This window comes from Eptatretus burgeri, chromosome 8 (assembly GCF_056783735.1).
Source record: "Eptatretus burgeri isolate ZD-2024b chromosome 8, Ebu_testis_v1, whole genome shotgun sequence".
NCBI lineage: Eukaryota > Metazoa > Chordata > Myxini > Myxiniformes > Myxinidae > Eptatretus > Eptatretus burgeri.
This window is the reverse complement of record NC_140968.1, coordinates 13019667-13046226: the sequence shown is the minus strand read 5'-3', so window position 1 is coordinate 13046226 and position 26560 is coordinate 13019667. Positions and strand designations below refer to the sequence as shown.

General features: G+C 46.8%; 1 protein-coding gene across 6 annotated transcripts in view; it reads right to left on the bottom strand.

Moving 5' to 3' along the window:
• LOC147021127 (sodium/myo-inositol cotransporter 2-like) overlaps window positions 1-26560 on the bottom strand; it is a 165066-nt gene that overhangs the window by 76433 nt on the left and 62073 nt on the right. For all 6 annotated transcript variants that reach the window (XR_015060716.1, XM_085890911.1, XM_085890909.1 and 3 more), the window contains 2 exons: window positions 26152-26211; window positions 13007-13111 (listed from right to left, as the gene is read on the bottom strand). Coding sequence is in view for 5 of the 6 variants with exons in the window: in XM_085890911.1 (XP_085747037.1) it covers window positions 13007-13111; window positions 26152-26211 (165 nt within the window). In the remaining variant the exon portion in view is untranslated. The remainder of the gene's footprint in view (window positions 1-13006; window positions 13112-26151; window positions 26212-26560) is intronic.

Genomic DNA, 26560 nt, shown 5'->3' with positions numbered 1-26560 from the left:
GCAACAAATGCCCCGCCAGGGATGCCACATGCATGAATTGTGACAAGAAAGGGCATTATGCCAGGGTATGCAAATCTACTCTTAGAAGAAATAAACCCACTTCTGCGGCTCTCTACTCACAAAAGAAAGTAACAGCAGCTTCACCGGGGAATCTATCCAAAGTTATCATCAACGTACGAATTAACGGGCATATGGCTGAGGCTCTGATTGATACCGGTAGCTCTGAAAGTTTCGTCAACAGCTCGCTAGTGAAGGGCAGGAAATGGAAGATCCACCCGACAGACAATACGGTATGCATGGCCTCCACATCACTACAGTCCCGCGTACGAGGGTACTGCAATGTTGAGTTGGACGTAAAAGGGTACACGCATCGGGATGTATGGGTACTGGTGCTTCGTGATTTATGCGCAGATGTAATTCTGGGTCATAATGTCCTCAAGCAGCACGCGAGCGTCGAAATACCCTTTGGAGGAAGCAAACCTCGTCTAATTCTAAATGCTCTGACCACCGCAGAGGTATTGTCCCCCCTGCTGTTGTCGCCGGACAACAGCTAACTTGTCACCGGACTGTAAACCGATAGCGATCAAATCGCGACGATATACCACTGCCGATATGAACTTCATCACTTCTGAGACCAAGCGATTACTGGAAGAAGGTATTATAGAACCGAGCGATTCGCCATGGCACGCGCAGGTGTTCGTGACCACCAGCCAGAACCATAAGAAACGAATGGTTGTCGATTACTCTCAAACGGTCAATCGCTTCACCTAACTCGATGCCTACCCTTTGCCGCGCATAGACGAGTTGGTCGAACGCGTGGCCAACTACAAAATATTCAGCACCATCGATTTGCGAAGCGCCTATCATCAAATTCCCATTCGAGAGGAAGACAAACCTTACACCACGTTCCAGGCAGGTAGACGCCTCTATCAATTCAGGGGGATTCCGTTCGGTGTCACTAATGGAGTCGCTTGCTTCCAACGAGTTATGGACGACATCATCTCGGATGAAAACCTCAAAGACACTTTTGTTTACGTGGACAATGTCACGGTGTGCGGTAAGGATCGGGGGGAACATGATATGAATCTGGACAGATTCTTGAGCATTGCTAGAAAATATAATCTGACCCTCAACTACGAGAAATGCGTATTCTCGGCAAGGTCAATTAATCTTCTCGGCTACACAATAGCCGATGGCACGATAAAGCCCGATCCTGAACGATTGCGCCCACTTCGTGAGCTACCCCCACCTCATGACCTGCAGACAATGCGTCGGGTGATCGGGATGTTCGCTTACTACGCGAGATGGATCCCCCAATACTCTGAAAAAATACATCCCCTAGTGCATTGCAAAAACTTCCCACCAGATGTCGCTGTTGTAAAAGCTTTCCACAGCCTCAAAGATGATATCGGTAATTCCGTGGTATTATCGATCGACAGCTCGGTGCCGTTCGTGGTGGAAACGGACGCTTCCAATCACGCGATCGCCGCGACGCTCAATCAGTCCGGCCGACCCGTCGCGTTCTTCTCGAGAACTCTCTCAGGAAGCGAGCAGAGACACTCGGCAATAGAGAAGGAAGCGTACGCTATTGTCGAAGCCCTACGTAAATGGAGGAATTATTTACTGGGCAATCACTTCACACTTGTCACGGACCAGCGATCTGTTGCCTTCATGTTTGATGGGAAAAAATAACGGGAAAATTAAGAACGAGAAAATAATGAGATGGCGGATAGATCTATCCTGTTATAGTTACGACATTGTTTATCGGCCCGGGAGGGAAAACCCTGCTGCAGACGCCTTCTCTCGGGTCTACTGTTCGGCGACAATCAGTCGGGCTTTGCAAGACCTTCTTGGGTCTCTGTGCAACCCGGGGGTAACCAGAATGGCACATTTCGTGCGCAGACAAAACCTTCCCTATTCTATCGAAGATATTAAACAAATGAATGCTTCTTGCCCTGCTCGTGCTGAACTAAAACCCAGATTATATGGCGCCGCTCCCGGAAGATTGATCAAGGCCACTACTCCCTTCGAGAGACTAAATATCGACTTCAAAGGACCCCTGCCGACCGAGACAGACAACAGATACATATTCACTGTTGTTGATGAATACTCAAGGTTCCCATTCGCATTTCCGTGCTCGGATATGACCTCGGGCACTGTCATGAAATGTCTGTCTGACCTCTTCGCCATGTTTGGGAAACCGTCGTACATACATTCAGACAGAGGGCCGTGTTTCATGTCGGCCGGGCTAAAACAGTTCCTATTTGAGCACGGCATAGCAACTAGTCGAACGACGGGTTACAACCCACAGGGTAATGGGCAGGTGGAACGGTATAATGGAGTCATTTGGAAAGCCGTAACCCTGGCGCTGAAATCGAGACGACTGGGGCCCGAGCGGTGGGAGGTTACCCGACTCGACGCTCTGAATTCCATACGCTCTTTGCTCTGTACGTCCACCAATGCTACTCCTCGCGAACGAATGTTTACTCACCAACGACGTTATGTTGACGGCCAATCGGTGCCCAACTGGCTCACCTATCCCGGAACAGTGTTCATGAAGCGCCCGGTACGACAAAGCAAGTATGAACCAATGGTGGAGGAGGTCGAACTCATCGATGCTAATCCAGAGTATGCTCATGTTAGACTTCCTGACGCCAGGGAGACCACTGTGTCGGTTCGCCATCTGGCTCCCGCAGGTACTCCTCCTGCAGGTACTCCTCCATCTGGTACTCCTCCCTCTGACATTCCCTCCCCAGGTGTTTCCCCCCCAGGAACTCCACCCGGGAATGGTGGCGATGGAGCTGCCGCGTTCCTCCCGAGAGCGATCGAGGAGTCATCCCCGGCACGAGTCGAGGCTCCCCAAAAGGATCGGAAGCCTCCCTCAAGTGAAACCACCATTTACTCCCGGAGAGGTCGACGGATAAAACCCCCTCGCCGACTCGATCTGTAAAGGGGATTATCGGCATCCCTCGATGGCACCTTACCATGCTCCTATAACTCAAAATAATCCTCTCTGCTTGGAATGTATGCTTCTGTAGTTTAAATAGTTCGCGCTGCTTGAAATGTATACTCCTATAGCGTTGAAGTAATCATGGTGCGTTAGTTGAGCCTCTAGTTACATTTTAAAGACGGGGAGAATGTGATGAATTGAAGGATGTGACGCGTGATCACATGTCGTGCGGCTCGCACACGGGACAGATAAAACCGAGATTCCGCGCGGTCGGTGGGATTGTCCCCGGGGCATTGTCATTTATGGCGGTGGTTCACTTGGTGCTCGTTGAATGGTAAGAATTGAGAGTATACCGGACTCCGTGCTAATTGCTGATTTATTTTGCGGTGATCGACTGCATGTGTATACCTTGCTCTACATGTACTCCTTGCTACACATGTATTCCTTGCTGCACATGTATTCCCTGATGTGTTTGTAGAAGCGGCTTCAATCAAGTGAAATAAAGCCTACACTCCAAAGGTTTTTCCCTCGCATTCATTTCAAAGACTGCTATTACAGTCCAGAACAAGCAACAACAGTGCATGTGTTTTTGTAACAGTTAAAGACAATGGACCCCCCAAAATGCTGCCACAACTAAAACACTGAACCCACCGCTGGTGCAGGAAGCAACATGAATCAAGGTATAATTAGTGTTTTTTCTCCTAACCCTCCTCAAACTTTGATCCTCCATTTTCTGAAATAAAATTACAAAATTCAAACAAAGTACAAAACTAAAACTCAATCTATACTCATAAATGTGTGTGTGTGTGTGTGTGTGTGTGTGTGTGTGTGTGTGTGTGTGTGTGTGTGTGTGTGTGTCCATCAGTCCCATCTCCTCCACAACTCCAAAACCATGAAACCTCATGGCCCCAAACTTTGCAAGCATATGAAGAGAACTCCAAGGTAGTGCATGAATGAAAATTTGGTGTTTGGGTTAATGTAAACACTGCTTTTGAAGATAATTAACGGCCTTACTTAATTATCTTTCAACAAGGTGTGTCGTCTTTGGTCCCCTCGCTGGGGTCTCAATTTGCCTTTTTTTTAGCCTGCTCAATAATGCCTTAACTTGGAATAGGCCGCAATGGTTTCATAACGATAAAGTTTCTTTTTTCCATTTTCCGCACTCACATCATCGAATCATCATACTTACGAATTGCTGGATACATTGCAATGCATATAAATGCCCAGAGATGCCAGCATTTATGGCTTTACTTCATTGCCACACATGACATAATCTCTAGAATCTGTAAATCTGAGCTGAATTTCAAAATTTAAACTTTTAGTTGACCTCAGCAGCAGTTCCGACTGCAAAAAAAAAAAGTGTTAATTTATCCACTTCAGTCATTGCTCGATATTCTTGGTGACTCCAGGTGCATGGTATTTATAAGACCAATCGGTGATCGCTAAATCGCTTGCCAACTCAGCAGTTCCTTATCAACCATTTAATTGGAGTGCAGAGGCACTTGGCAAGCGCTATACAAGATGCTTGGTTGTTCGTTTCCAAGCCATGGCCACACATGGTAAAAGCATTCACACTGTCACTGTATATGTTGATTGACATGAACAAAGTTCAGGCCCTACTCGCCTGTGTTTGGCACTGTGTTGATATGTGGTCCCTTGGGCAGTGCCACACATGCTGAAAAAGTGAAATTTTATTTCAATGTTTCCACTTTTTGGATGACCTTCTTTGATTATACAACCCGTCACTTCCATATATATATATATATATATATATATATATATATATATATATATATATATATATATATATATATATATATATATATATATATATATATATATATATATAAAAACAAATTTAACGTTGAGTTTCAAAAGTATCTTCAACTGTTTCATTGGAGTGCTTGCTTGGAGCGCCCTTCTAGCTTGGCAATACCACAGCGCACATCTCCGAAGTTAGGAAGGCAAAATAAATTAGATGATTACAATGAATAAAAAATGTTTACAATTGTTGCAAAGCAATGAATCGCCACATCACGGCAGGATAGCCAAGAGGTATGCATGCTCGTTCCAAGTCGTCAAGCCTGGGTTCGAAAACCCAACCCAGCTCTAAACTGTAATTCCAGTGGTTCACAAGAAGGGTGACCCCCCCACCCCCCAGCTCTCCCCCAGCTCTCCCACACCTCTCTGTGTCTACTGTCTCTCAAAAGAACCTTAAACTGGACATCACATGTGCCAGAATCTCTCTCTCTCCCCCTATCTCTCTATCTCTCCCCTACTCTCCCTCCTCTTTCTCCGTCCCTCCCTCCTACTTTCCCTCCCCCCACTCTCCCTCCCTCCCCTTACTCTCCCTCTCCCTCCCTCCTCTCTCCCCCTCCCCTACCCCTCTCACTCCCCTACCTCTCCCTCCTCCCTCCCTCCTCCTTTCCCTCCTTCCTCCCCCCACTCTCTCTCCTCCCTCCCTCCTCCTCTCCCTTCTCCCCTCCCTCCTCCCTCCATCCCTCCACCAATCTCTTCCACCCTTAATAGCCCCATCAGCAAAGCAACGGGTTGTATTTGCTCGTTCCAAAATAAAAAGTATATGCAGCGTTTTACTGACGCAATTTTTATTTTTTTTGTATATACATTGTCGAGGCTCGTATGAGAGCTAACACACAGAAACACACAACAAGGAGAGCAGGGGACAAAAGAGGGGCTTGAGAGGGAAGGAAAAAACAGTGTGGAACAGAGACATGGGGAGATCTGTGGAAGGGAGAGGGACGGGCAGGGTACACAGGATAGACAAGATTCACACCACAGGGAAGTTGAGGTCCTTACACAACAGGGACTTTCATTAAGGCCGAGGTCACATTTGCCACGGCGGCCGTGGGGTCTCCAAAATCTGTGGCCACAAGCAATTATAGGGCGGCCGCAGTATTTCCACGGTCATACAATGTAGCAGTCACATATGTTTTTATTTTTCAGGTAGCTGCACGGCGTATTTAGAGATCGTGGAGACCGAAAACGTGGGGAGCCGTACGGTCTTTTATTTGATGTCGCACGGTGACCTTAGGGCGTCGCTACGGCAGCCATATAATTTTCAAGGCAGACGCAAGGTGCCCGCAAGGCGACCGCAGGGGGGCCCTAAGGCGAACGTGTGGCCAGACAGACGGTAACGAGTGGGTATAGATACCAGTTCTTTTTTTTTACTGAAACAAAAATATAACAGTATATATAACTGAATATACTACAACTATAATATACCGTGGTGCCCCCAGAATCCAAACGCCCCATTGTTTGAACAAATTGGAATCCGAACAATTTTTGAGAAAATTTTGCCCTAAAAACCTAATACATTTTTAAAAAACCAAACACAACATGGCGTTCATGTTTGTTCACGTGTCTCCCCCACCTGTTTGAGCCGCATCTTCGCGCTTTGTTCATTCAGTTCGTCGGTGGAAGTCCTCGTGAAAGCATCTCTCGTGTGTCGATCGATACTTTAGGCCTCAGTCACATTTGCTCAACGGCGAGGATATGGCGGCCGTACGCCCTCTGAATTGACAGAAACGTGCGGTGGCCGCAGAGAAACTGAGGCGGCCTCAGGGTGGACCTACGCCGTATGGCTATATTTTACAGGCCGTAAGGTCGCCGTGGAATTATAACGCGGAGTTATAACTTTTTTCATTTCTACGTTCGCCGTAGAAATTCGACAAGCCGAAACAAAAGAACTGGTAAAAAAAAAAAAAAATTAACCCATTCGTTACCGTCCGTCTGGCCGCACGTTCGGCTTAGGGTCCCCCTGCGGTCGCCTTGCGGTCCCCCCTGTGGTTGCTTTGCGGGCACCTTGCGACTGCCTTGAAAATTCTATGGCCGCTGCAGGAACGCTCGAAAGTCACCGTGCGACATCAAATCAAAGACCGTACGGCACCCCCACGTTTTCGGTCTCCACAATTTATAAATACGCCGTGCAGCTCCCTGAAAAATAAAAACATGTGTGACTGCTACATTGTGTGACCATGGAAATACTGCGGCCGCCTTATAATTGCTAGTGCCCGTACATTTTGGAGACCCTCCGGCCGCCGAGCCAAATGTGACTTAGGCCTTCGTTTGTGTTTTCACCTTCATTTGTGATGTTTGTTTTTTTTAATCATCTTGTGTTTTAATTAATAACAAAAAAAGAAATCCGATCACGTGGTGCGACGGACTGTCGGGCAAAGATTGAATTTCACAGCAAAACCAGTTGTAATTTGGAATATCCATGATTACGTCAACCCGATGCGTTTGATGAAAGTGATTGTGGTTCTGCGGGCATCATGTTCGATGAGTTGCCCTAGGGGCAGCACTCTCGCAGAGTGCGCGAGCGATCGGAACCCAGGCCGGAGCTCGAGCCTGTCTGGACCTTTGGATGTGGTGATTGTACCAGTTTACCTACAATACACCGCCACCAAAGGTCATTTACTCATGTTATTTTACCTTAAACATGGGGAATTTCAGTTTGAAGTGTCTTGAAAGTGGGTTTTCTTTGGATCCACGAACGGATTAATTCACTCCATTATTTCTTATTGGGAAAATATTTTTGCAATCTGAACACCCTCCTGGAACGAATTAAATTGGGATTCTGGGGGCACCACTGTGTATAGGCAAACACCTATACTCCGATCTCTAGCGGTAGCGCACGGTCGACGCAGACTGCCACGGAGGCCTACGTAGGTGCACGGCGGGCGTAGGGGAACCGTGCTTCGACCCTGCGTTGCCCACAGGTAGTCACACAGACCGCAAGGCCACCATACGGCGACCGTGGAAATAGTGTGGCTGCCGTAATTTTTGGGGGGTTGGGAAAATTCATTTTTCATTGAGAAGAGCTTACGGCAGCCGCACGAATAACAAGCCCACCGTACGCCCTACGTACGGTCGACGTGGAACACATCTACGTCATAGCTTGGCTTGTCGAATTGCTACGGCGAACGTAGAAATGAAAAAAAGTTATAACTCCGCGCTATAATTCCACCGCGCCCCTACGGCCTGTAAAATATAGCCAAACGGCGTAGGGCCTCCCTGAGGCCACCTCAGTTTCTCTGCAGCCGCTGCACGTTTCTGTCAATTCAGAGGGCGTATGGCCGCCGTATCCTCGCCGTAGAGCAAATGTGACCTCGGCCTAAGGAAAGCAGGGAATTTGAAGTAGGTGGGTTTGGGGTGGATTCGAGGGGGTATAAATGATTGTGGTTTTGGATGGGGGAAGATAAGAGATGATGGTGAACAGCTGTTTTGAAGACCTGGAAAAGTGGGATTGATGAGTGTGGGAGTTTGTTCCAAAGGTGGGGAAAAATAGGAATGAAAGAGTGAAGGTGAGCAGTGATTCTTGATTTTGAAAGTTTTACCCTGAAGGGGTTTGCTGGAGGACCTTGAGCGCCCTGCGGAAATATGGGCGGGAAATATCTCGGACAGAGCAGGGGGGGGGAGGTGTAGCCGGAGAGGAGACAGTAGAAGACTGAAAGACCACCGACCTGCCTGCGGTGAGAGTGAGAGACCCAAAGACTCAGCCTCATCGCGACAGATACCAATTATCCAAAATGCCTTGGTTTCAACAGCGTGAAGCCGAAAAGGTGAGGTGGGAGCACCAGCCCAAAGGGGAGAGCAGTACTGCATCAGGTTGCGGCCGAAAGCTTTGTATGTGGTCAGGAGTTCAGGTGTGCCAAGGAAGGACTTTGCACGACAGAGGATGCCCAGTCGGCAACTGGCTTTGGAGGCCAGGTTGGAAATGTGTCTTTCCTGGGAAAGATCATGGCAGATTGTGAGACCCAAAAGCTTTAATGAAAGGACTTCTTCAAGAGGATTGTTGAGAAAGTAGATGGGGGGGGGGGGTCCAGACGGTCCTTTCAGAGAGACATAGTAAGTGTGAGATTTGTCAGGATTGAAAGACATGTTCCATGTGTTGGATTTTATGATTTTATCCAGATCTGCAGAGTGAAAAGGCTGCTGCCTGCTGATCAGAGGGTTGACAGATGGTACGGCAGAGGGTGGAGTCATCAGCAAATAGATAAAGAGGATTTTCCAGAGAGTCGGAGAGATCATTGATGAAAACCAGAAAAAGAACAGGGCCCAGAACGCTGCCTTGAGGAAATCCAGCCTGGACAGGAAGAGGTCAGGTCAGGTATGGGAGCATGCGCCAGAGCAGCGCGTCGCTGCGTCCACTTTCCGCCGGTACTCCAGGGGCCTCCGTCTGGCCATCCCCCAGGCAGATGCCTGGCCCATCCCCATCTCCTTGAGATGCCGATCAACCTGCTGCAACCACAAGGCATGTGGTCGGCCCATTGGCCTCCTCCACTCATGAGACTCGATCGTTGAGAGACAGGAAGAGGGGATGAAATACTCCATTTAGGGCCACACGTTGGCTGCGACAGGAGAGGAAGTCTGCGAGCCATGAGTGGAGATGGCCTTGGATACCATAGGAAGAGAATTTGGTGAGCAGGGCAGGGTGCCAGACTGTGTCAAAGGGATGCAACATGTCCAGGGATAATGCTCTGATTTCATGTCTGGCATCGAGGATCTCCATCCATTATTGGTAAAGGAGAAGTAGCATGTCCAGGGTTGAGTGACCTGGTCTGAATCCAAATTGATGATCAGAAATCAAGCCATTGGAGAAGAGGAAGGATTTAATGTCTGAAGCGATGATGGATTCAATAATCTCGCTGATGAACAGGAGAAGGCTGATTGGTCGATAGTTGCAGGGATCTGTTTTTGCATCTGTTTTATGCAGAGCGGTAATGTTTGCTGATTTCCAAGTAGATGACAGATGACCTTGAGCAAATGAGAGGGTGAATAGAGCAGAGAGAGGGTGAGCAAGAGCAGCAGAGCAGGTGAGCAAGAGCAGCAGAGCAGGTTTTTAGGACATGAGGGCTGACACTGTCTGGACCCGTTGCAGAATCTGAGTCGAGCTTTGACGGCAAATGCTCCACCTTGTCAGGAGAAAAGGACACACAATCCAGGAACAGCTGGGTGCGACTGGGTAAGGTGGGTACAGAAAGTGATAGGTTTGGGACACACGATTTAGAAGCAAACACGGAGTTTAGGCATTCAGCCTTTGCACGTGCAGTGTCAGCTGTGTGGCCATTTGAGGTAAGAGAGGGGATGGAGGGGGAACATACACCAGAAACAGACTAAACTTGATGCCACCAGGATTTGGAGGAGGGAGACAGGTTTGAGAGTTCAGACTTGAGATGAGAAAGATGTCGTTTTTTTGGCTCTCCTGAGGATAGACTTGTTAAGAGTTTTGTGGAAAGAACTGAGATTGCCTTCAGGATGATTAGCCTTCCATGAGGTGAAGGCAAGTTGTTTCAGGACAACTGCCTTGCCACAAGCTTCGGTGTACCATGGGCAGGAGGAAGGGTTTGACAACTGAGGACGAGACAGGATAAATCTGTGCTTGAGAGAGAGCAAGTTTCTTTGAAAGAATTCCCAGGACGAGTTTATGTCAGAGGAAGTAGAGATGGAGATCAGTATAGAAGTTTGATGGCTGCTTGAAGTCCCTGCCAGTTGGTCTGAGTGAAATGCCAGCTTTGACGGCACTGAGGTGGTTCTCTAATAATAGCCAGAGAGATGTCTACTTTGACAAGCATGTTGTCAGATGAACCGATTGGAGCGGAGGAAAAACAACATATATTTTCAGGGAAATTGGTCGAAAGCATATCTGGAAGAGATGGAGCACCAATGGTTGAGATCCAGGATGGGAAGTTGACAGATTGCGTCAGTCCCAATGAATCGCGGAAGTCTTTCGCTGAAGTTCCACGGCAGGTATGAGAGGTACCCACACACAGCCAACTGGCATGACGACAGTTGAAGTCACCACATATGAGGAAGAGAGAGTTGGGATGAGAGGATAGAAGTTGGTGCACGTTTTTGAAGAACGAGATGTAAATGGAGTCATCACCGTTTGGTGGATGGTACAACACACATATAAACATGAAGTGGGAGTGGAGGGGAAGCTGTAGCCAGAGGTATTCCTGGGGGTGTGGGGGAGAGAGGACAGTGCATGGTGAGTGAGGAATAGAGTCTTTGATGAAGAGAGTAACTCCACCACCAGGACGAGGTTCAGGTCTATCCTACCGGAGGAGGGAGTAACCAGGGAGAGATACTCGGGAGTCAGAGATGTCTTGAAGGAGGAAAATTTATGTTAAGCAGATTATGTCTGGTTTGTCAGTGGCAAACTGAATGGAAAGATCTATCAGGGTTGAGGGAAGGCCCTGGATTTTGAGGTCCACACTATTAAGGAAGAGGGAGGGAGGAGGTTTTGGGTGCGGGGAGGGGAGGGGAGTGGGATGCTAGGACGAGGGAGGAGGGGGGGCGACGACATGAGGAGAGTTGTTGAAAGTGTTTGGGATTGCAGAACAGCTTGGGGAGAGGACCAGATGAGGAGGAGAAAAGGCTCGGTGGTGATGTGTTGATGTGTAGTGGGGAGTAATAAGAGAGGGGGCAGAGGGCAGTTGAAGATTGGAGGAGGTGGAGTGATGAGGTGGAAGAGAGAGGGTGGGGGAAGGAGGCAGCTTTGTGGATGTAAGGGGGGCAACTTTGGGAAGGGGGAGTGAGGGGAAGATTGGAGGGAGAAGGGTGAGTTGAGGGAGAAGGGTGAGGGGGAGAGTTGAGGGAGATGGGTGAGGGGGAGAGTTGAGGGAGAAGGGTGAGTTGATGGAGAAGGGTGGGAGGGAAGCTGGGAGGGGGAAGAGTGTGAAGGTTGCTTTGCGAGCGAGGATTGAGAGGGACGCTTTGAGAGGGAGGGGAGATGATGAGAGCATGCACGACCAAGGTACAGGAGGGCAATGGGAGAGGTGGGGAGAGGGGAAGGATGAGACTTGGCAGTGGTACGGTGAAGGATGGAGCAGGCAGGTGGAGGTACAATACTTGAGGGGTTGGGAAGAGGGGGAGGTGTGCCGAGAGGAAGGAAAAAGCATGTTTGTGGTGACGAGGAGTGTACTGATTGAGAGAATGAGTTATCTGTTAGGTTAGAATGGAGCTCACAGATGTTAGAACACCACACACTTTGGGACAACGGAGGAGGAGCTGATACTAAAACAGAAGACAGGGAAGAGGTGCCAAGAGCGGAGGTAGGATGAGGGGCAAGATGGGAGGTGTAAAGAGAGGGGATAACAGGTGAGGGGTTCGGAGGAGGGAGATTTAAGGAGGTGGGGTGAATTGGCACTAAAAATGGGAAAAAAAGGACGATTGATGGAACACGCACATGCATTACAAACTGGGATTTTAAACATTTTAAGCCAGAGATGCGTTAAAAGACAATACATGAGGGATGCAATGAAGGAGAATTAAGAGAATGGAGAAAAGAAACGTAACAGTGGGACATTTTATTCATGGGATGAAGGAAAGGTCAAATTGAAAACAGTCTTTTGAAGAAGACGAGTAGTGAAAAATGATGCAATACCGGGAACCACGTGTGTGAAAGAGGAAGTTGTAACATTTTAAGAGACCTTTTTTTTTTTTGATTAAGATTGCATAAGATGAGGAAAAGGAAAGGTTGAAGAAAAATTGTGTATTGTTGGTGAATTTGGATCGGCAAACGCTGAAGGAGGCTGGTGGTTCGACGAAAGTTACAGGAAGAAGAGGGGGTCGAGAAACGTGGTTACAGAAGGTGTAACGTGAGAGGTTACAAAATATATATACATTTTTATTTTTTTTTAAAGATGAAGATTAGGTGAAGGAAAGGTTGAAGAAAAAAAATCGTGGCGTCTGGTGAATGTGGGTTGGTAAAAGTAGTAGATGGTAGATCGACAGAAGGAGGAGGAAGAAAAGTTGGTACAGGAAGTCACGCGGTCACGTGGGGTACAACGTGAGGTAAAAAAGGTATTTTTTTGCTTTTTTTTTTAAAGACATGAAACGTAGGGTATAGTTGAGAGGGATAGGAGGAGGATGGGGGAAGTGGAGAAAATAAAAACGGATTGTAAAAAGGAGAAAATACAATAAACACGATCGCGCATACAAACGGGAAGAAAGGTAGGCCTCAAGGAAACCCAACATGAAAACACGACGAAAATGCCACAATTAGTGCACCGCCTGAATGGTGCGCCGTACCGAGATCTTGGTGAAGATATAAATGAAAAGATACATCGTGGCTATGTAGAGTCGCAGCCTGCATCCACCAAAACGAGCGTGCAGGTATTCTGGCATGGTGGTCACCTGTCAAAAAAGGACAGCCATTGTGATGCTCTCCAAAGAAAACAGTGAACCCTAACCATAGTTTTGTGATCGAGTACAAATAAGGTCACCCTGTCATCAATAACAATGAAGGAGAATAGTAATAGTCTTAGTGTACAATGTTTTCTGCAAGTTGCTGTAAAGTCACTGCAGTTATTAAGTAAAAATAATAATAACTAGCCGAAACCACGTCACAGACGGATTCCGTTCATTCAACCACCCTCACCAGCTCACCCACACTCAAGTGACATGGACTGGACAGGGCGTGCCTGCCCCCGCCTACTCATCCCACGCCCCTGCCCCATTCCCCCGCCGCCTCCCACCCCCCGCCTTCAATTTGCTTACCCCCGCCCAAAAATGTAATTAGCCCGGCCCCGCCCCACCTCTTCACTCCCCGCCTCCCCGTCTCTTGATTCCCCGGCCCACTTGCCCCCGCCCCCTGTCCACCCCCTCACACTCAACCCTGCCTAATTCACCCCAGCCCCCGCCCACTCATCCCCCGTCCCATTCCCCCCGTCTCCCGCTTTCAATTTGCTTACCCCCCCCCAAAGATTTGCTTACCTTGCCCCCCGCCTCTTCACTCCCTGCCCCCGTCTCTTCATCCCCCGCCCCCGCCCCTGCCTCTTCACTCCACGAAAAGTGTTTATTCTGCTTCAGAGTTGAAGGTTGACTATTGCCACTATGTGCGATGCACTCTTACAGGTACGAAGTTTCTTTCAGTCCAGGTCACAGTACCGAGAAAAAGTGACGCGACCGCTAGGAGCACAAAATTGGTCCTTCAGTATTAATATATAGAAGATACAATGTTTCTTGTTACTTTTTTGTGTCAAATTCACATTCTGAGGTAGTCAGCATGTGTAGAAGAGGGTTTTACATTGCAAACGCTATTTTCGAGGAGTGGAATTACACCTCTCAGCGGTAACGGTCTGTCGACGACAGACGTAATGATGTCAGCGAATGACCGATGATGTCATGACGTCCTTACGCCTCTCAGCGGTGACGTCACACGTCGCTATGTAAACGAATGTAAAACAAAAAGTGTTTATTCTGCTTCAGAGTTGAAAGTTGACTATTGCCACTATGTGCGATGCACTGTTACAGGTACGAAGTTTCTTTCAGTCCAGGTCACAGTACCGAGAAAAACGTGACGCAACCGCTAGGAGGAGCACAAAATTGGTCCTTCAGGATTAATATATAGATAATAACAACAATGAAAGAAGATACAATGTTTAAACAGCAGTTCCCAACATGTGATGTTTTCACAATAGAGATAAATACACACTCATTCTTAAACAAGTTGAAGGCCTTAGTTATTATTTAAAATATCCACTTTGGGTTTTCTTTTGGGCTTTAAAATCAGAAACTTTAGCGACACCACCAGATGTATAAAGATGAACTTTACGAGTAATTTGAAATTTTAACAACCCGACATGTTAAAAAGGTTACCTTTATAAAATTATAAAAACAAAACATTTTCTTAACAGTAATCTAAGTAATAACAGTAATAGAGTAAGTGTATCTATGTTCAGCCACTAACAACACCTTTTATAGCATTTATCTGTGCTGTTTGTTCCTGTAAGAGCAAAATAAGATAAATTCCATCCATGTTGGTTGTACACAGGGTCAGGACATGGGCACAAAAAAAACATCCCCCTTTGAGGGGCGGAAATACGGCCTTCAATTTTCCCCTCTGTACACGTTCCACAGTGCAAGTGGTTAACTGACCCCTGCTGCAGACGAGGTGGGTTGGGGGGGAGGGGGTTGATAATTATTAGCTACGGCACAATATATATTTGCCACACCTCCCCTACTATTCCTCCGTTCCTTTCCCCTCCCCCTCACCCTGGGAAACTCCCAGACTCGGTGATGTAATGGTAAGAGTGTTCGCTCCATGTCTGGGAGATCGGGGTTTCAAACCCCAGTTGAGTCATACCAAAGACTTAAAATGGTATGTGCTGCTTGCTCGCTTGACACTCAGCATTTAAAGGTTAGAGCATGGACATTCTCCATCGACTGGTATCCATGGGGAGGAGGAAATTCCCCCGAAGGAAATGCACCATTGAGTGCAGTGAGAAAGGCAGCGCCATTGTTGTAACTTCGCTGGTACCCACATTGCCTCGGGAATTGATGGCACTTCTCCCAAGCTCAGTGGCTGTGTTTGTCTTGTCGAACAGACCTGTATTGTGTCTCGTGTCTTCGTATGTATTCATTTGATATGACCATACACAGCTCATGCTGGTCCATTGCAAAGAATGCTTCCTTGCAACGCATGCCATCTTTCTGACAGGGGGGATGCCAAGCCGCCAAGTGGACGGATGGGATCCCAGAGTATCCTTCACATAGGCCCTTTGGTTCCAGACTTTTAATAGATCAGGCGATATCCACACAAATGATTATGGGAAGTGATAAAAGTAAAAATGTGGTTCAAACTCGACCTGGACATGAAGTTCAAATCCGAAGTTATGTGAATATATTACAACAAAAAACGATGATGGTACCGTACCTGTGGGCAAAATATATGAACCACACACCTCACAAATCACATGGGCACAAATGTACCAATTTATATATTTCCAAGCGTGCAGGCACCACCATCAGGGACAAGCATGGTTGTCAAGCTGGATTGAATAACGCATGGAAACAAGGAATTTGGCATACTCGGCAAAATCTTTGGTATCGCATTGAAAGCAAAAGAAGAAGCTATCATTTATTTAGCAATAATGCAACATAACGCAACTCATTCTTCTTACACATCCCTTTCATTGCACAGGGTATAGGCAACAGACCGCTGCCTCAATCGATCCCAAAAATAAAAATAACCCGGGTTACGTATACGAGGTGAAAACATACATACAGCTTGTGTGCATATTTACTACATTGTGGTTATTTAAGTTCAGATAATTCCAATTGCACCCACCCTACCCCCACATGAAGAAAATACCAAATTCTTCTTCTTCTTCTTCTTCTTCTTCTTCTTCTTCTTCTTCTTTCAGCTGCTCCCGTTTGGGGTCGCCACAGCGGATCATCCGTCTCCATTTCGCTCTATCCTCCACATCTTCCATTGACACTCCAACCACCGGCATGTCCGCCCTCACCACATCCATAAACCTCTTCTTTGGCCTTCCTCTTCTCCTCCTACCTGGCGGCTCCATCCTCAGCATCCTTCTCCCGATATACTCCGCTTCCCTCCTGTGCACATGTCCAAACCATCTCAATCTCGCCTCTCTCACTTTGTCTCCAAACCGTCTTACCTGCGCTGTCCGTCTAATATACTCATTCCTTATCCTATCCAACCTCGTCACTCTCAACGAGAATCGCAGCATCTTTAACTCTGCCACCTCCAGCTCCGCTTCCTGTCTTTTTGTCAGCACCACCGCCTCCAAACCATACAACATAGCTGGTCTCACTACTGTCTTATATACTTTCCCCTTCACTCTTGCAGCTACCCTTCTGTCACAAATCACTCCTGCAACTCTTCTCCACCCACTCCATCCTGCCTGCACTCTCTTTTTCACTTCTCCACCACGCTCTCCGTTACTTTGGACAGTTGATCCCAAGTATTTAAACCCATCCACCTTAACTCCTTGCAACCACACCATACCACCACCCTCCCTCTCATTTACGCACATGTACTCCGTCTTACTCCTACTGACTATCATTCCCCTTCTCTCCAGTGCGTACATCCACCTCTTGAGGCTCGCCTCAGCCTGTTCCCTACAGATCATGATGTCATCCGCGAACATCATAGTCCATGGAGACTCCAGTCTGATCTCGTCCGTCAACCTGTCAATCACCAATGCAAACAGGAAAGGGCTCAGAGTCGATCCTTGGTGCAATCCCACTTTTACCTTAAACCGGTCCGTCATTCCTACCGCACACCTCACCGCTGTAACACTGTCCTCATACATATCCTGCACCACCCTCACATAGTTTTCTGCCACTCCCGACTTCCTCATACAATACCACAGCTCCTCTCTTGGCACCCTATGATAAGCTTTCTCTAAATCCACAAACACACAATGTAACTCCTTCTGGCCTTCCCTATACTTCTCCATCAACATTCTCAAAGCAAACATTGCATCAGTGGTGCTCTTTCCTGGCATAAAGCCATATTGCTGCTCACAAATCATCACCTCTCCTCTCAACCTAACTTCCACTACTCTTTCCCACACCTTCATGGTGTGTCTTAACAACTTTATCCCTCTGTAATTTCCACAGCTCTGCACATCACCCTTGTTCTTGAAAATCGGAACCAGTACACTTAATCTCCACTCCTCCAGCATCCTCTCACTTTCCAAGATTTTATTAAACAATCTGGTTAAAAACCCCACTGCCATCTCTCCTAAACACTTCCATGCCTCCACTGGTATACCATCTGGGCCAACCGCCTTTCCACTTTTCATCCTCTTCATAGCAGTCCTCACTTCATCCTTACTGATCCACCCCACTTCCTGATTCACTCTCTCCACCTCTTCCAACCTCTCTCTCTCATTTTCTTCATTCATCAGCTCCTCAAAGTACTCCATCCACCTTCTCAACACACTCTCCTCGCTCGTCAGCACATTCCCATTTACGTCCTTTATCACCCTAACCTGCAGCACATCCTTCCCAGCTCGGTCCCTCTGTCTGGCCAATCGGTACAAATCCTTTCCCCCTTCCTTTGTATCCAACTTCTCATACAGCTCGTCATATGCCTTTTCCTTAGCCTTTGCCACCTCTCTCTTCGCCTTGCACCGCCACTCCTTGTACTCCTGTCTACTTTCTTCATCTCTCTGGCTATCCCACTTTTTCGCCAACCTCTTCTTCCTTATACTTTCCTGTACTTCCTCGTTCCACCACCAAGTCTGCTTATCTTCCTTCCTCTGTCCAGATGTCACACCAAGTACCTTCCTAGCTATCTCCCTCACCACTTCTGCCATAGTTGCCCAATCATCCCACCCATCTTTACCACCATCCAACACCTGTCTCACCTCCTCCCTAAATTCCACGCAACAGTCTTCCTCCTTCAGCTTCCACCATCTGGTCCTTGGTTCAGCCCTCACTCTCTTCCTCAACCTCACCTCCAATCGATGCTGTCGAGCTACACTCTCCTCTGCCACCACCTTGCAGTCTCTAATCTCTTTCAGGTTGCATTTCCTGCTTAAGATGTAATCCACCTGTGTGCACTTTCCTCCACTCTTGTACGTCACCCTGTGTTCCTCCTTCGTCTTGAAATACGTATTTCCCACCGCCATTTCCATTCTTTTTGCAAAATCTACCACTATTTGCCCTTCCACATTCCTCTCCTTGACAACGTACCTACCAATCACCTCCTCATCCTCTTTATTCCCTTCCCCAACATTCCCATTGAAATCTGCTCCAATCACCACTCTTTCATCCTTGGATACACTCTCCACCACTTCATCTAACTCACTCCAGAAATCTTCTTTATACTCCATCTCACACCCCATATGTGGGGCATATGCACTGATGACATTCATCATCACCCCTTCAATGTCCAACTTCACACTCATCACTCGGTCCGACACTCTCCTCACCTCCAATATCCTCTTGACATAACCCTCCTTCAGAATTACCCTGACACCATTTCTCCTCCCATCCACACCATGGTAGAACAGTTTGAAACCACCTCCAATGCTCCTAGCCTTACTCCCCATCCACTTGGTCTCTTGTACACACAGTATGTTCACCTTTCTTCTCTCCATCATATCAGCCAACTCTCACCCTTTGCCAGTCATAGTCCCAACATTCAGAGTTCCAACTCTCACCTCCACACTTCTACCCTTCCCCCTCTCCCACTGCTTCTGGACACGCCTTCCCCGTCTCCTTCTCCTCCTTCTCCTCCTTCGCCCAGCAGTAACACAATTTCCACCGGTACCCCGCTGACCAACAGTACCGGTGGCGGTTATTGGTAACCTGGGCCTCAACCGATCCGGTATGGAAATCCGTTTTATTGTCCGCATAATGATTTGGCATAGATTTTACGCCGGATGCCCTTCCTGACGCAACCCTGGTCGCCTCATACGACAAACAGGGATATGGTACACCTATTCGAACCGGGGCATAGACCGGGCCCAGTACACTGGTACTCATTTCGCCGACCTCGGAAAGATGACAGGCTGAGTCAACCCCTCTTCTTCTTCTTCTTCTTCTTTCGGCTGCTCCCGTTAGGGGTCACCACAGCGGATCATCCGTATGATCCGCATAGTGATTTGGCACATGTTTTACGCCGGATGCCCTTCCTGACGCAACCCTAGTCGCCTCTTACGACACAGGGATATGGTACACCTATTTTAACCGGGGTATACACCGGCCCAGTACACTGGTACTCATTTTGCCGACCTCGGAAGGATGACAGGCTGAGTCAACCCCCTGGTGTATTAATTCAGTGGCCCAACGGGGCTTGAACTCAGGACCTCTTGGATCCCAAGCCGCTGTCCTAACCACTGTGCCAACACCAGGCTGAAGAAAATACCAAATATGGGTGAAATATATTGTTGTGGTTCCCAGAAACGCATGCACACAACAGATAGTGTCCCAAGACAGTTATTCCATTATTATACAGGTAGATAGTCCCCTTCCTTTTGTTTAGTGGGACAACAAGGGAGTGCGTTGTGATGATCTAATAGCTCGGGTTGCTTCAATTATTTTTTCCTTCATTTCATCCCCACTCTTCTTCTTTTCTCATTATTCCTGAGGTAAATCTGCCACGTGCGCCTTCGCTGTGAGATGGGCCCTCGTGGAGGCCAGCACGTGTGGTGCCATGGTGGGGAAACTGCAGCGCAGAGTCATGTCGTGTGCTAGTTGGTGCTGGACTATTGACTCGAGCTTCCGATGGTCTGGGGAGAATTGCCGATTGCATTAGAAAGGCATGCAAGTAAATATCTCTTAAGAGGCTGCACGAATGGCGTTTTTCACGGCATGGGAAACACAGCCACACGACGTCCAAGCTGCACGAGACGCGTACGGAGGCCAATAAAGCCAACTTCACGCCATGTTGGGCAGGATGCGAGTGTGCGGGTATAAGCGGCTTGCTCTTTTTTAACCTCAATACCCGACATATTGGTGTTCGCCCCGCGCACACGCTAGCGGAATCGTGTGAACGCGAGCGCTGGCTACATGTGTAAGGGCAGAACCGCGCGCACTGTATGGAACGTGCTTGAAAGCAGACATGTACGCCGCTCGTGAAACGTGCATGGATTTATCCATGGCGATGTACCTTCGGTCCTCGCTGGCAGTGGTGGATTCTCCACGGATGGTGAAGTCTTCTAGTCTCTGCGGCCAGCAAGGCTGCGATCGAGCCAGGGAATGTACAGTGCGGGCCACGTTGGCGTGCACAGAACGAATGCGTTGATCCGCACTGGTAGAACACCCGAGCGGGCATGCGGGACCCTCGACCGGTCGCCTGGGGGTTTTTGCAGGATGATTCGCATGCCAATTTCGGTGTGGGCGATTCATGTCATCTCGTGGGTCCGGAGCGCAATATTGCCGCTGTTTGAGATGGCCTTGCCGGAAATGAAGTGAGGCGGTTTCCGGCCCAAGCTGGCGGGCCACGTGAGGGGTCGGGGCCAATGGGAGTGCCCTATTCAGGTAGACGTTTGAATTCGGCATGATCCCTCCCCCCGAGCTGCGGGCCCTGTAAAGGTCGGGGCAGTCCCTCTTGCCCCGTCGGTCTGTGTTTCCTGCTCCTTGTCTCCGCCTCCTCGTCTCCGCACATGCCTCGCCTCGACACCGCCATGACCCACCTACTGCTCCTCGACTCCGCCTCCTCGTCTCCGCCCACACCACGTCGACCCCACCCACCTACCTGATCCCACCTACTACTCCACCCTCGCCCTATGGACTCCACCCCTTCTCCACTCAAGCTCCTCCTTCACAAACACATTCTCCACACGTGTGGCTTGGGCCAGAGACAACGCGCCCACTGTCGCGTACCGCACCCCGGATACTGTCAGTCGGGTACCGCTTGTAATTAATACAAGCCGGTAGGCGGACATGCATAGTCGATTTTAGTCGTTTTTCAGCCGTTACTAGCCAACAAAAGCGTCCATAGCAACGGTTCTTTCTCACACATACCTAGGACATACCATGAACCTACCATACCAGTTTCATGTATATCTGACTCATAGTCTCTGAGATATAATGAACTTCGTTTTTTTATTGTTTTCGACCAGGGTTCATTCAAAGCCTATCTTCTCCGACAGTTTTCATAGGATCCGGCTGGAAATTTTTGACAATATGGCTGAATGTACTGCCCACAGTCGCTCGTGGCCTGATTTTTGATTTTCGAAAAAATTAATTTTTGAGATTTGTTTGAAAATTTCAAAGGTCCGTTGCTCGGCAACGGATGGGTCCATAGCAACGGTTCTCATTTGCACACAACGAGGTCATGGTATGAACCTACCAATCAAGTTTCATCGAAATCACCATTGTATTAACGGAGCACTGGACCGAACAGACATACATACAGACAGACAGACAGACAGACAAACATATCGACGGAAATACTGATAACTCGAGGGGGAGCACTCGGTCGAGTGCAAAACCTACGCCGCCAATACTGCTGGGTCACTTAAGTGAACCTGATATCCTATTCATTGTAGGTCAAAACGGATCAGACTCTACTGAACCACGATTGAATAAACGAAACTAGATCGACGCGCATGTAGAAATGCCAAAAAAAATAAAATCGAAATTTTTTTGAAAAAAAAGTTGCAAAATTTGTTGTTTTTTTTTCCTCGAACAAATTTTTTTGGGGGATGGAAATCACTTAAAACATCTAGAAATGCAAAAAAAATTCAAATATTTTCCAAATAAAATCGAATTTTTTTGAAAAAAAGTTGCAAAATTTTCTGTTTTTTTTTTGGACCAAGTCCAAAATCTAATGGCATGATCCTTGGACCATACCTAATCCCCCCACTAAGTTTTGTCGAAATCCGTCAAGGAGTTTTTCCATAATACTGTTCACAAACAAACAAACAGAAAGGGGTGAAAACAGTAACCTCCGATCTTCGATGGCGGAGGTTAACTCGAGGGGGAGCACTAGGGAGAGTGCAAAACCTCCACCGCCAATACTGCTGGGTCACTCAAGTGAACCTTATATCTTATTCATTAAATATGATGTTAACAGTGCTGACAGTTATCATTCTTTTCTCCATTTTTTATTGGGGGGGGGGGGTTGGAAATCACTTAAAACATGTAGAAATGCAAAAAAAAGTTTTTCCTCTAACAATTTTTTTTGGGGGGGGGGGTTGGAAATCACTTAAAACATGTACAAATGCAAAAAAAGGTTTTTCCTCTAACAATTTTTTTTTTGGGGGGGTTGGAAATCACTTAAAACATGTAGAAATGCAAGAAAAAGTTTTTCCTCTCACAATTTTTTTTTTTTGGGGGGGGGGGTTGGAATCACTTAAAACATGTAGAAATGCAAAAAAAAAAGTTTTTCCTCTAACAATTTTTTTTTGGGGGGGGGGGGGTTGGAAATCACTTAAAACATGTAGAAATGCAAAAAAAAATTTTTTTTTTCTCTAAATTTTTTTTTGGGGGAGGGGGCCAAGTCCAAAATTTAATGGCATGATCCTTGGACCATACCTTACCCCCCCCCCCCCCCCACCAAGTTTCGTCGAAATCCGTCGAGGAGTTTTTCCATAATACTGTTCACAAACAAACAAACAAACAAACAAACAAAGTGGTGAAAACAGTAACCTCCATCCATCTTCGAAGATGGCGGAGGTTAATAAAGGTAGACTAGATTGACCACCCAATAGATTGTTATTCCTCTCCCTCCTCTTGATGGTGGTGGGGGATATCTTCAATGCACTTACTTGTTTTTTTGGGGGTTTTTTCTGGGCCGAGTAAACATCTACAGCTACGGCACATTCTTTAAATACCAAAATCCAGTGACTGACTTCAGTAACGCTATACACCACTCATCAATCACAACAAAGCACCAAAAATGCCCTCAATGGCCATGTCAACAGCTACATTTTTTGCAAAAATCCCCAAGTATAAGCAGCAGCAGTACGATCTCAAAAGCATCATTGAAATCCTCTTCCCTTCTGCTAAACCCACAATGGAATAAATGTACACAGTTGCATGTGCCTGCATATGCCCTTGCACAACCAACGCAGAGCAATAGCTGTAACAACTCCCATAGGCTCTCCCACCAGTCTATTTTAACAGATATCCTCCCCTGCCCAAACGAATGGACCATCAGAGCACCATCTTCTTCAGCTACCTTGGTTAAGGCCCAGTCACACCTTGACGTTTTAGCCAGCGATGGCAACGTATTAAAATTTATGTAAAACGCTGGCTTACGTTGAACTTTTGATGTTTTTTTTTTTTTTTTTAAAGATTCGGACGTATTCATAGCGACTTGGTCTTATGTATAACGCATTAGTAACGGACACAGAACGTTTCGTTGTGTTATAGATAACTTATACCAACGAATGCTGAACCTGTTGTCGGCCTACACAACCTATGCCCAACGATAGTCTAACTTAGGCATAGTGCGTTGCACGCATCGCCGACGATGTCGTGACGTAGCCTATTAAAAGGCTGACGCACAACGATTCAAATCATAACTGCCGTAGGAATGGAAGTGTCAACATCGCAGTCACACCTTGGCGATCTTGCCAGCGTATGCCGACCTAAGAAAAATGTGTCTAAAACGTTGGGGCACGTCAAATACGGTATGAGTAAGTTTGGTATACGTGAGTAGAACGCTAAAGTACGCTATCATACGTCGTAGTAAGTAGAGTACGTCAAGAAATTTTAAACATGTTCAAAATTTTACGACGTACTTGGCGTATGACACACGTTCCGCATGCGATGGGGATAAGTTGTCCACACGATATGCGGACGCTTACACACGTCCACAAGGGCTACTTATAAGCTACTCATAAGTCGAAACACGTCGTGGTAATGTCTTTTTTACGCGAAACTTATTTCTAACTTATGTTTGACGTGCTTTGAACCAATTCTTTACGTAGTCCCAACACACATTGACGTATGTAGACGTATTCCAATGACGTCTTCCGGTCGACAAAAAAAATAAATGAACGTGTTTCTAACTTACAACTGCCATATAAAGACGTGTTCCCAGCGATTTTGGGAATTGGTATATAAAAATGGTGTTCATAAAAGGGGAACCCAACAGTGTTTTCGAGTCCTTTTTGAGTCGATGTCCATGTCAGCAGTAACAGTATCAGTATCAGTATCACTATCAGTATTAGTATTAGTAGTAGTTTGTTCATGTTGGCAGTAGTAGGTGAGTGTGAAGGGGAGGGTGTGGGTTATGATGGATCCTCCTTGCGTCCGCGTGTCCACGGGTAGGAGGCATCTTTGCACCATTGTTCGAAGTTCTTCGCGGCTAATTTTTTATGGGGCTTTTTCAACAATGAGCTATGGCTTGTTTTTACGATTTAGGTCTATTCATAACGGTTTGGACAAATGCACAATGAACTAATAATGTGCATAGAGCGCTTCGATAACTTATAGATACGGTATACCAACGAATAATTATCATGTAGCCGGCGTTCACAAACTATGCCCAACGATAGCCTAACTTATCCATATCGTGCGGCAGTTTATCTTTGCCGATGGCGTGGGGTTTGCTATTCATAGGCTGCCACTCAACGATTTAAATGGCTGCACCTCCACTATTGAAAGTAGACGCTTGCGCTCAACAATTGGATTTTTTTTTTACACTCCACGACTTTTAAACGGTACCAATCAGCTATTTTCATTGTTTACAATGAACGATTTAAATTGCTGTCACTCGCCTTTGTTTTTTGACGCTGGCGCTCGGAAATTTTAATCGTTTCTATTGAACGTGCTAAATCTCTCAAACTCCACTATTGAAAGTAGACGCTTGCGCTCAACAATTGGATTTTTTTACACTCAACGACTTTTAAACGGTACCACTCAACTATTTTCATTGTTTACAATGAACGATTTAAATTGCTGTCACTTGCCTTTGTTTTTTGACGCTGGGGTTTGGAAATTTGAAGCGTTTCTTCTGAACGTGTTAAAACGCTCAAACTCGACTATTTTAAATAGACGCTGCCGATGGACAATTGGAATCATAGCCAAGCTAGACATCGAAGTGTGAACATCCTCGTCATGCTGAAGAAAAGTTTGAAGAATGCTGCAAATAAGTGTCCTGGGCGTGGCCGTGGACGCTGACGCAAGGACGATCCATTATACCGACGTCTTTCAGCCTATGAGTAACTTAAAAGTAACGTCTGTCGACGTGTGGCAAGGATTGCGTAACGTGCCAACAACACGTTAATCATAGGTTAGAAATAAGTTTCAGGTTCGCTAAACATTACCTCGGCGTGTCTCAACTCATGATTAACTTACAAGTAGCATGTGTTGACGTCTGTCAACGATCGCAGACCGTGCATACAACTTGTGGCCAGCGTAGCAGAACGTGCGAGTCATACGACGGCATACGTCGTGAAATTTCAAGCATACAAAAATTTGAGGACAACCGAAAAGTACAACGTTTAAAGCCAGCGTACAACGACGTATGGCAGTGTTTTTCAGCGTGCTCTCAATGTTATCAAAACTTACCCATAACCTATTCAACGTGTGCCAGCGTTTTAGAAAAAAATTTCAAAAATTGGCATACATTGGCTAAAACGTCAAGGTGTGACTGGGCCTTTAAGTTGCGGTTCTTTGTCATTCCCAAAATAAACAATGTCGTAGAGAATTGTTTTGGATGAATTATTAGAAACAGACATTTGTGTCAACAGGATGCGAGAACAAAGCTCCAATTTTACCCACCCAACAACTCAGAAAGTTGCTTTTCGAGAGGGCGAGGGGGCGGGCTATTGCAAGGGATGCTTATGATAATGAAATCCACACGTGCCTACTCAGTTAGACATCAGTTAGACAAGGGCACTCACCTTAAACACATCATACATGCAAATTATGTCAAGTTATAAAAATGTGTTTACATGAACAGGCAATGCAACCTCATGGAAGAACGTATTGAAGGTTAAGAATGCAACACTCACCCGAGAGGCAATGTAAATGGGCAAGAAGACCCAAGCGAGCAACAACACTATGAACATTCCCTGCAAAACAAAACGACACGATGAACAAACTATCCTTGGGGCTTCGTGTGAAGCCAAACCAACGGGCTTAGATGCCACTCTGAAATTCCCGTAAAGTTCAAATTCACCAAGTGTCGGTGTAAACTGTTGCTCTTCCACAAAGCTTCAATAACCCTGTTTAATCCCACGTGAAAGATTGCTTACATTGTCAGATATTCAAAGACAAACAAGCCCATAACAGTAGCACCCAAAAATACACCATTGAGAAAAGCTCATACATGGGAAACAAGCTCAAGTTGTTGTGTGTGACTTTGTAAACACAGAAACCTTCAAAACGTCAACTGGCATGGCTGTTCAAAATATTATGGCT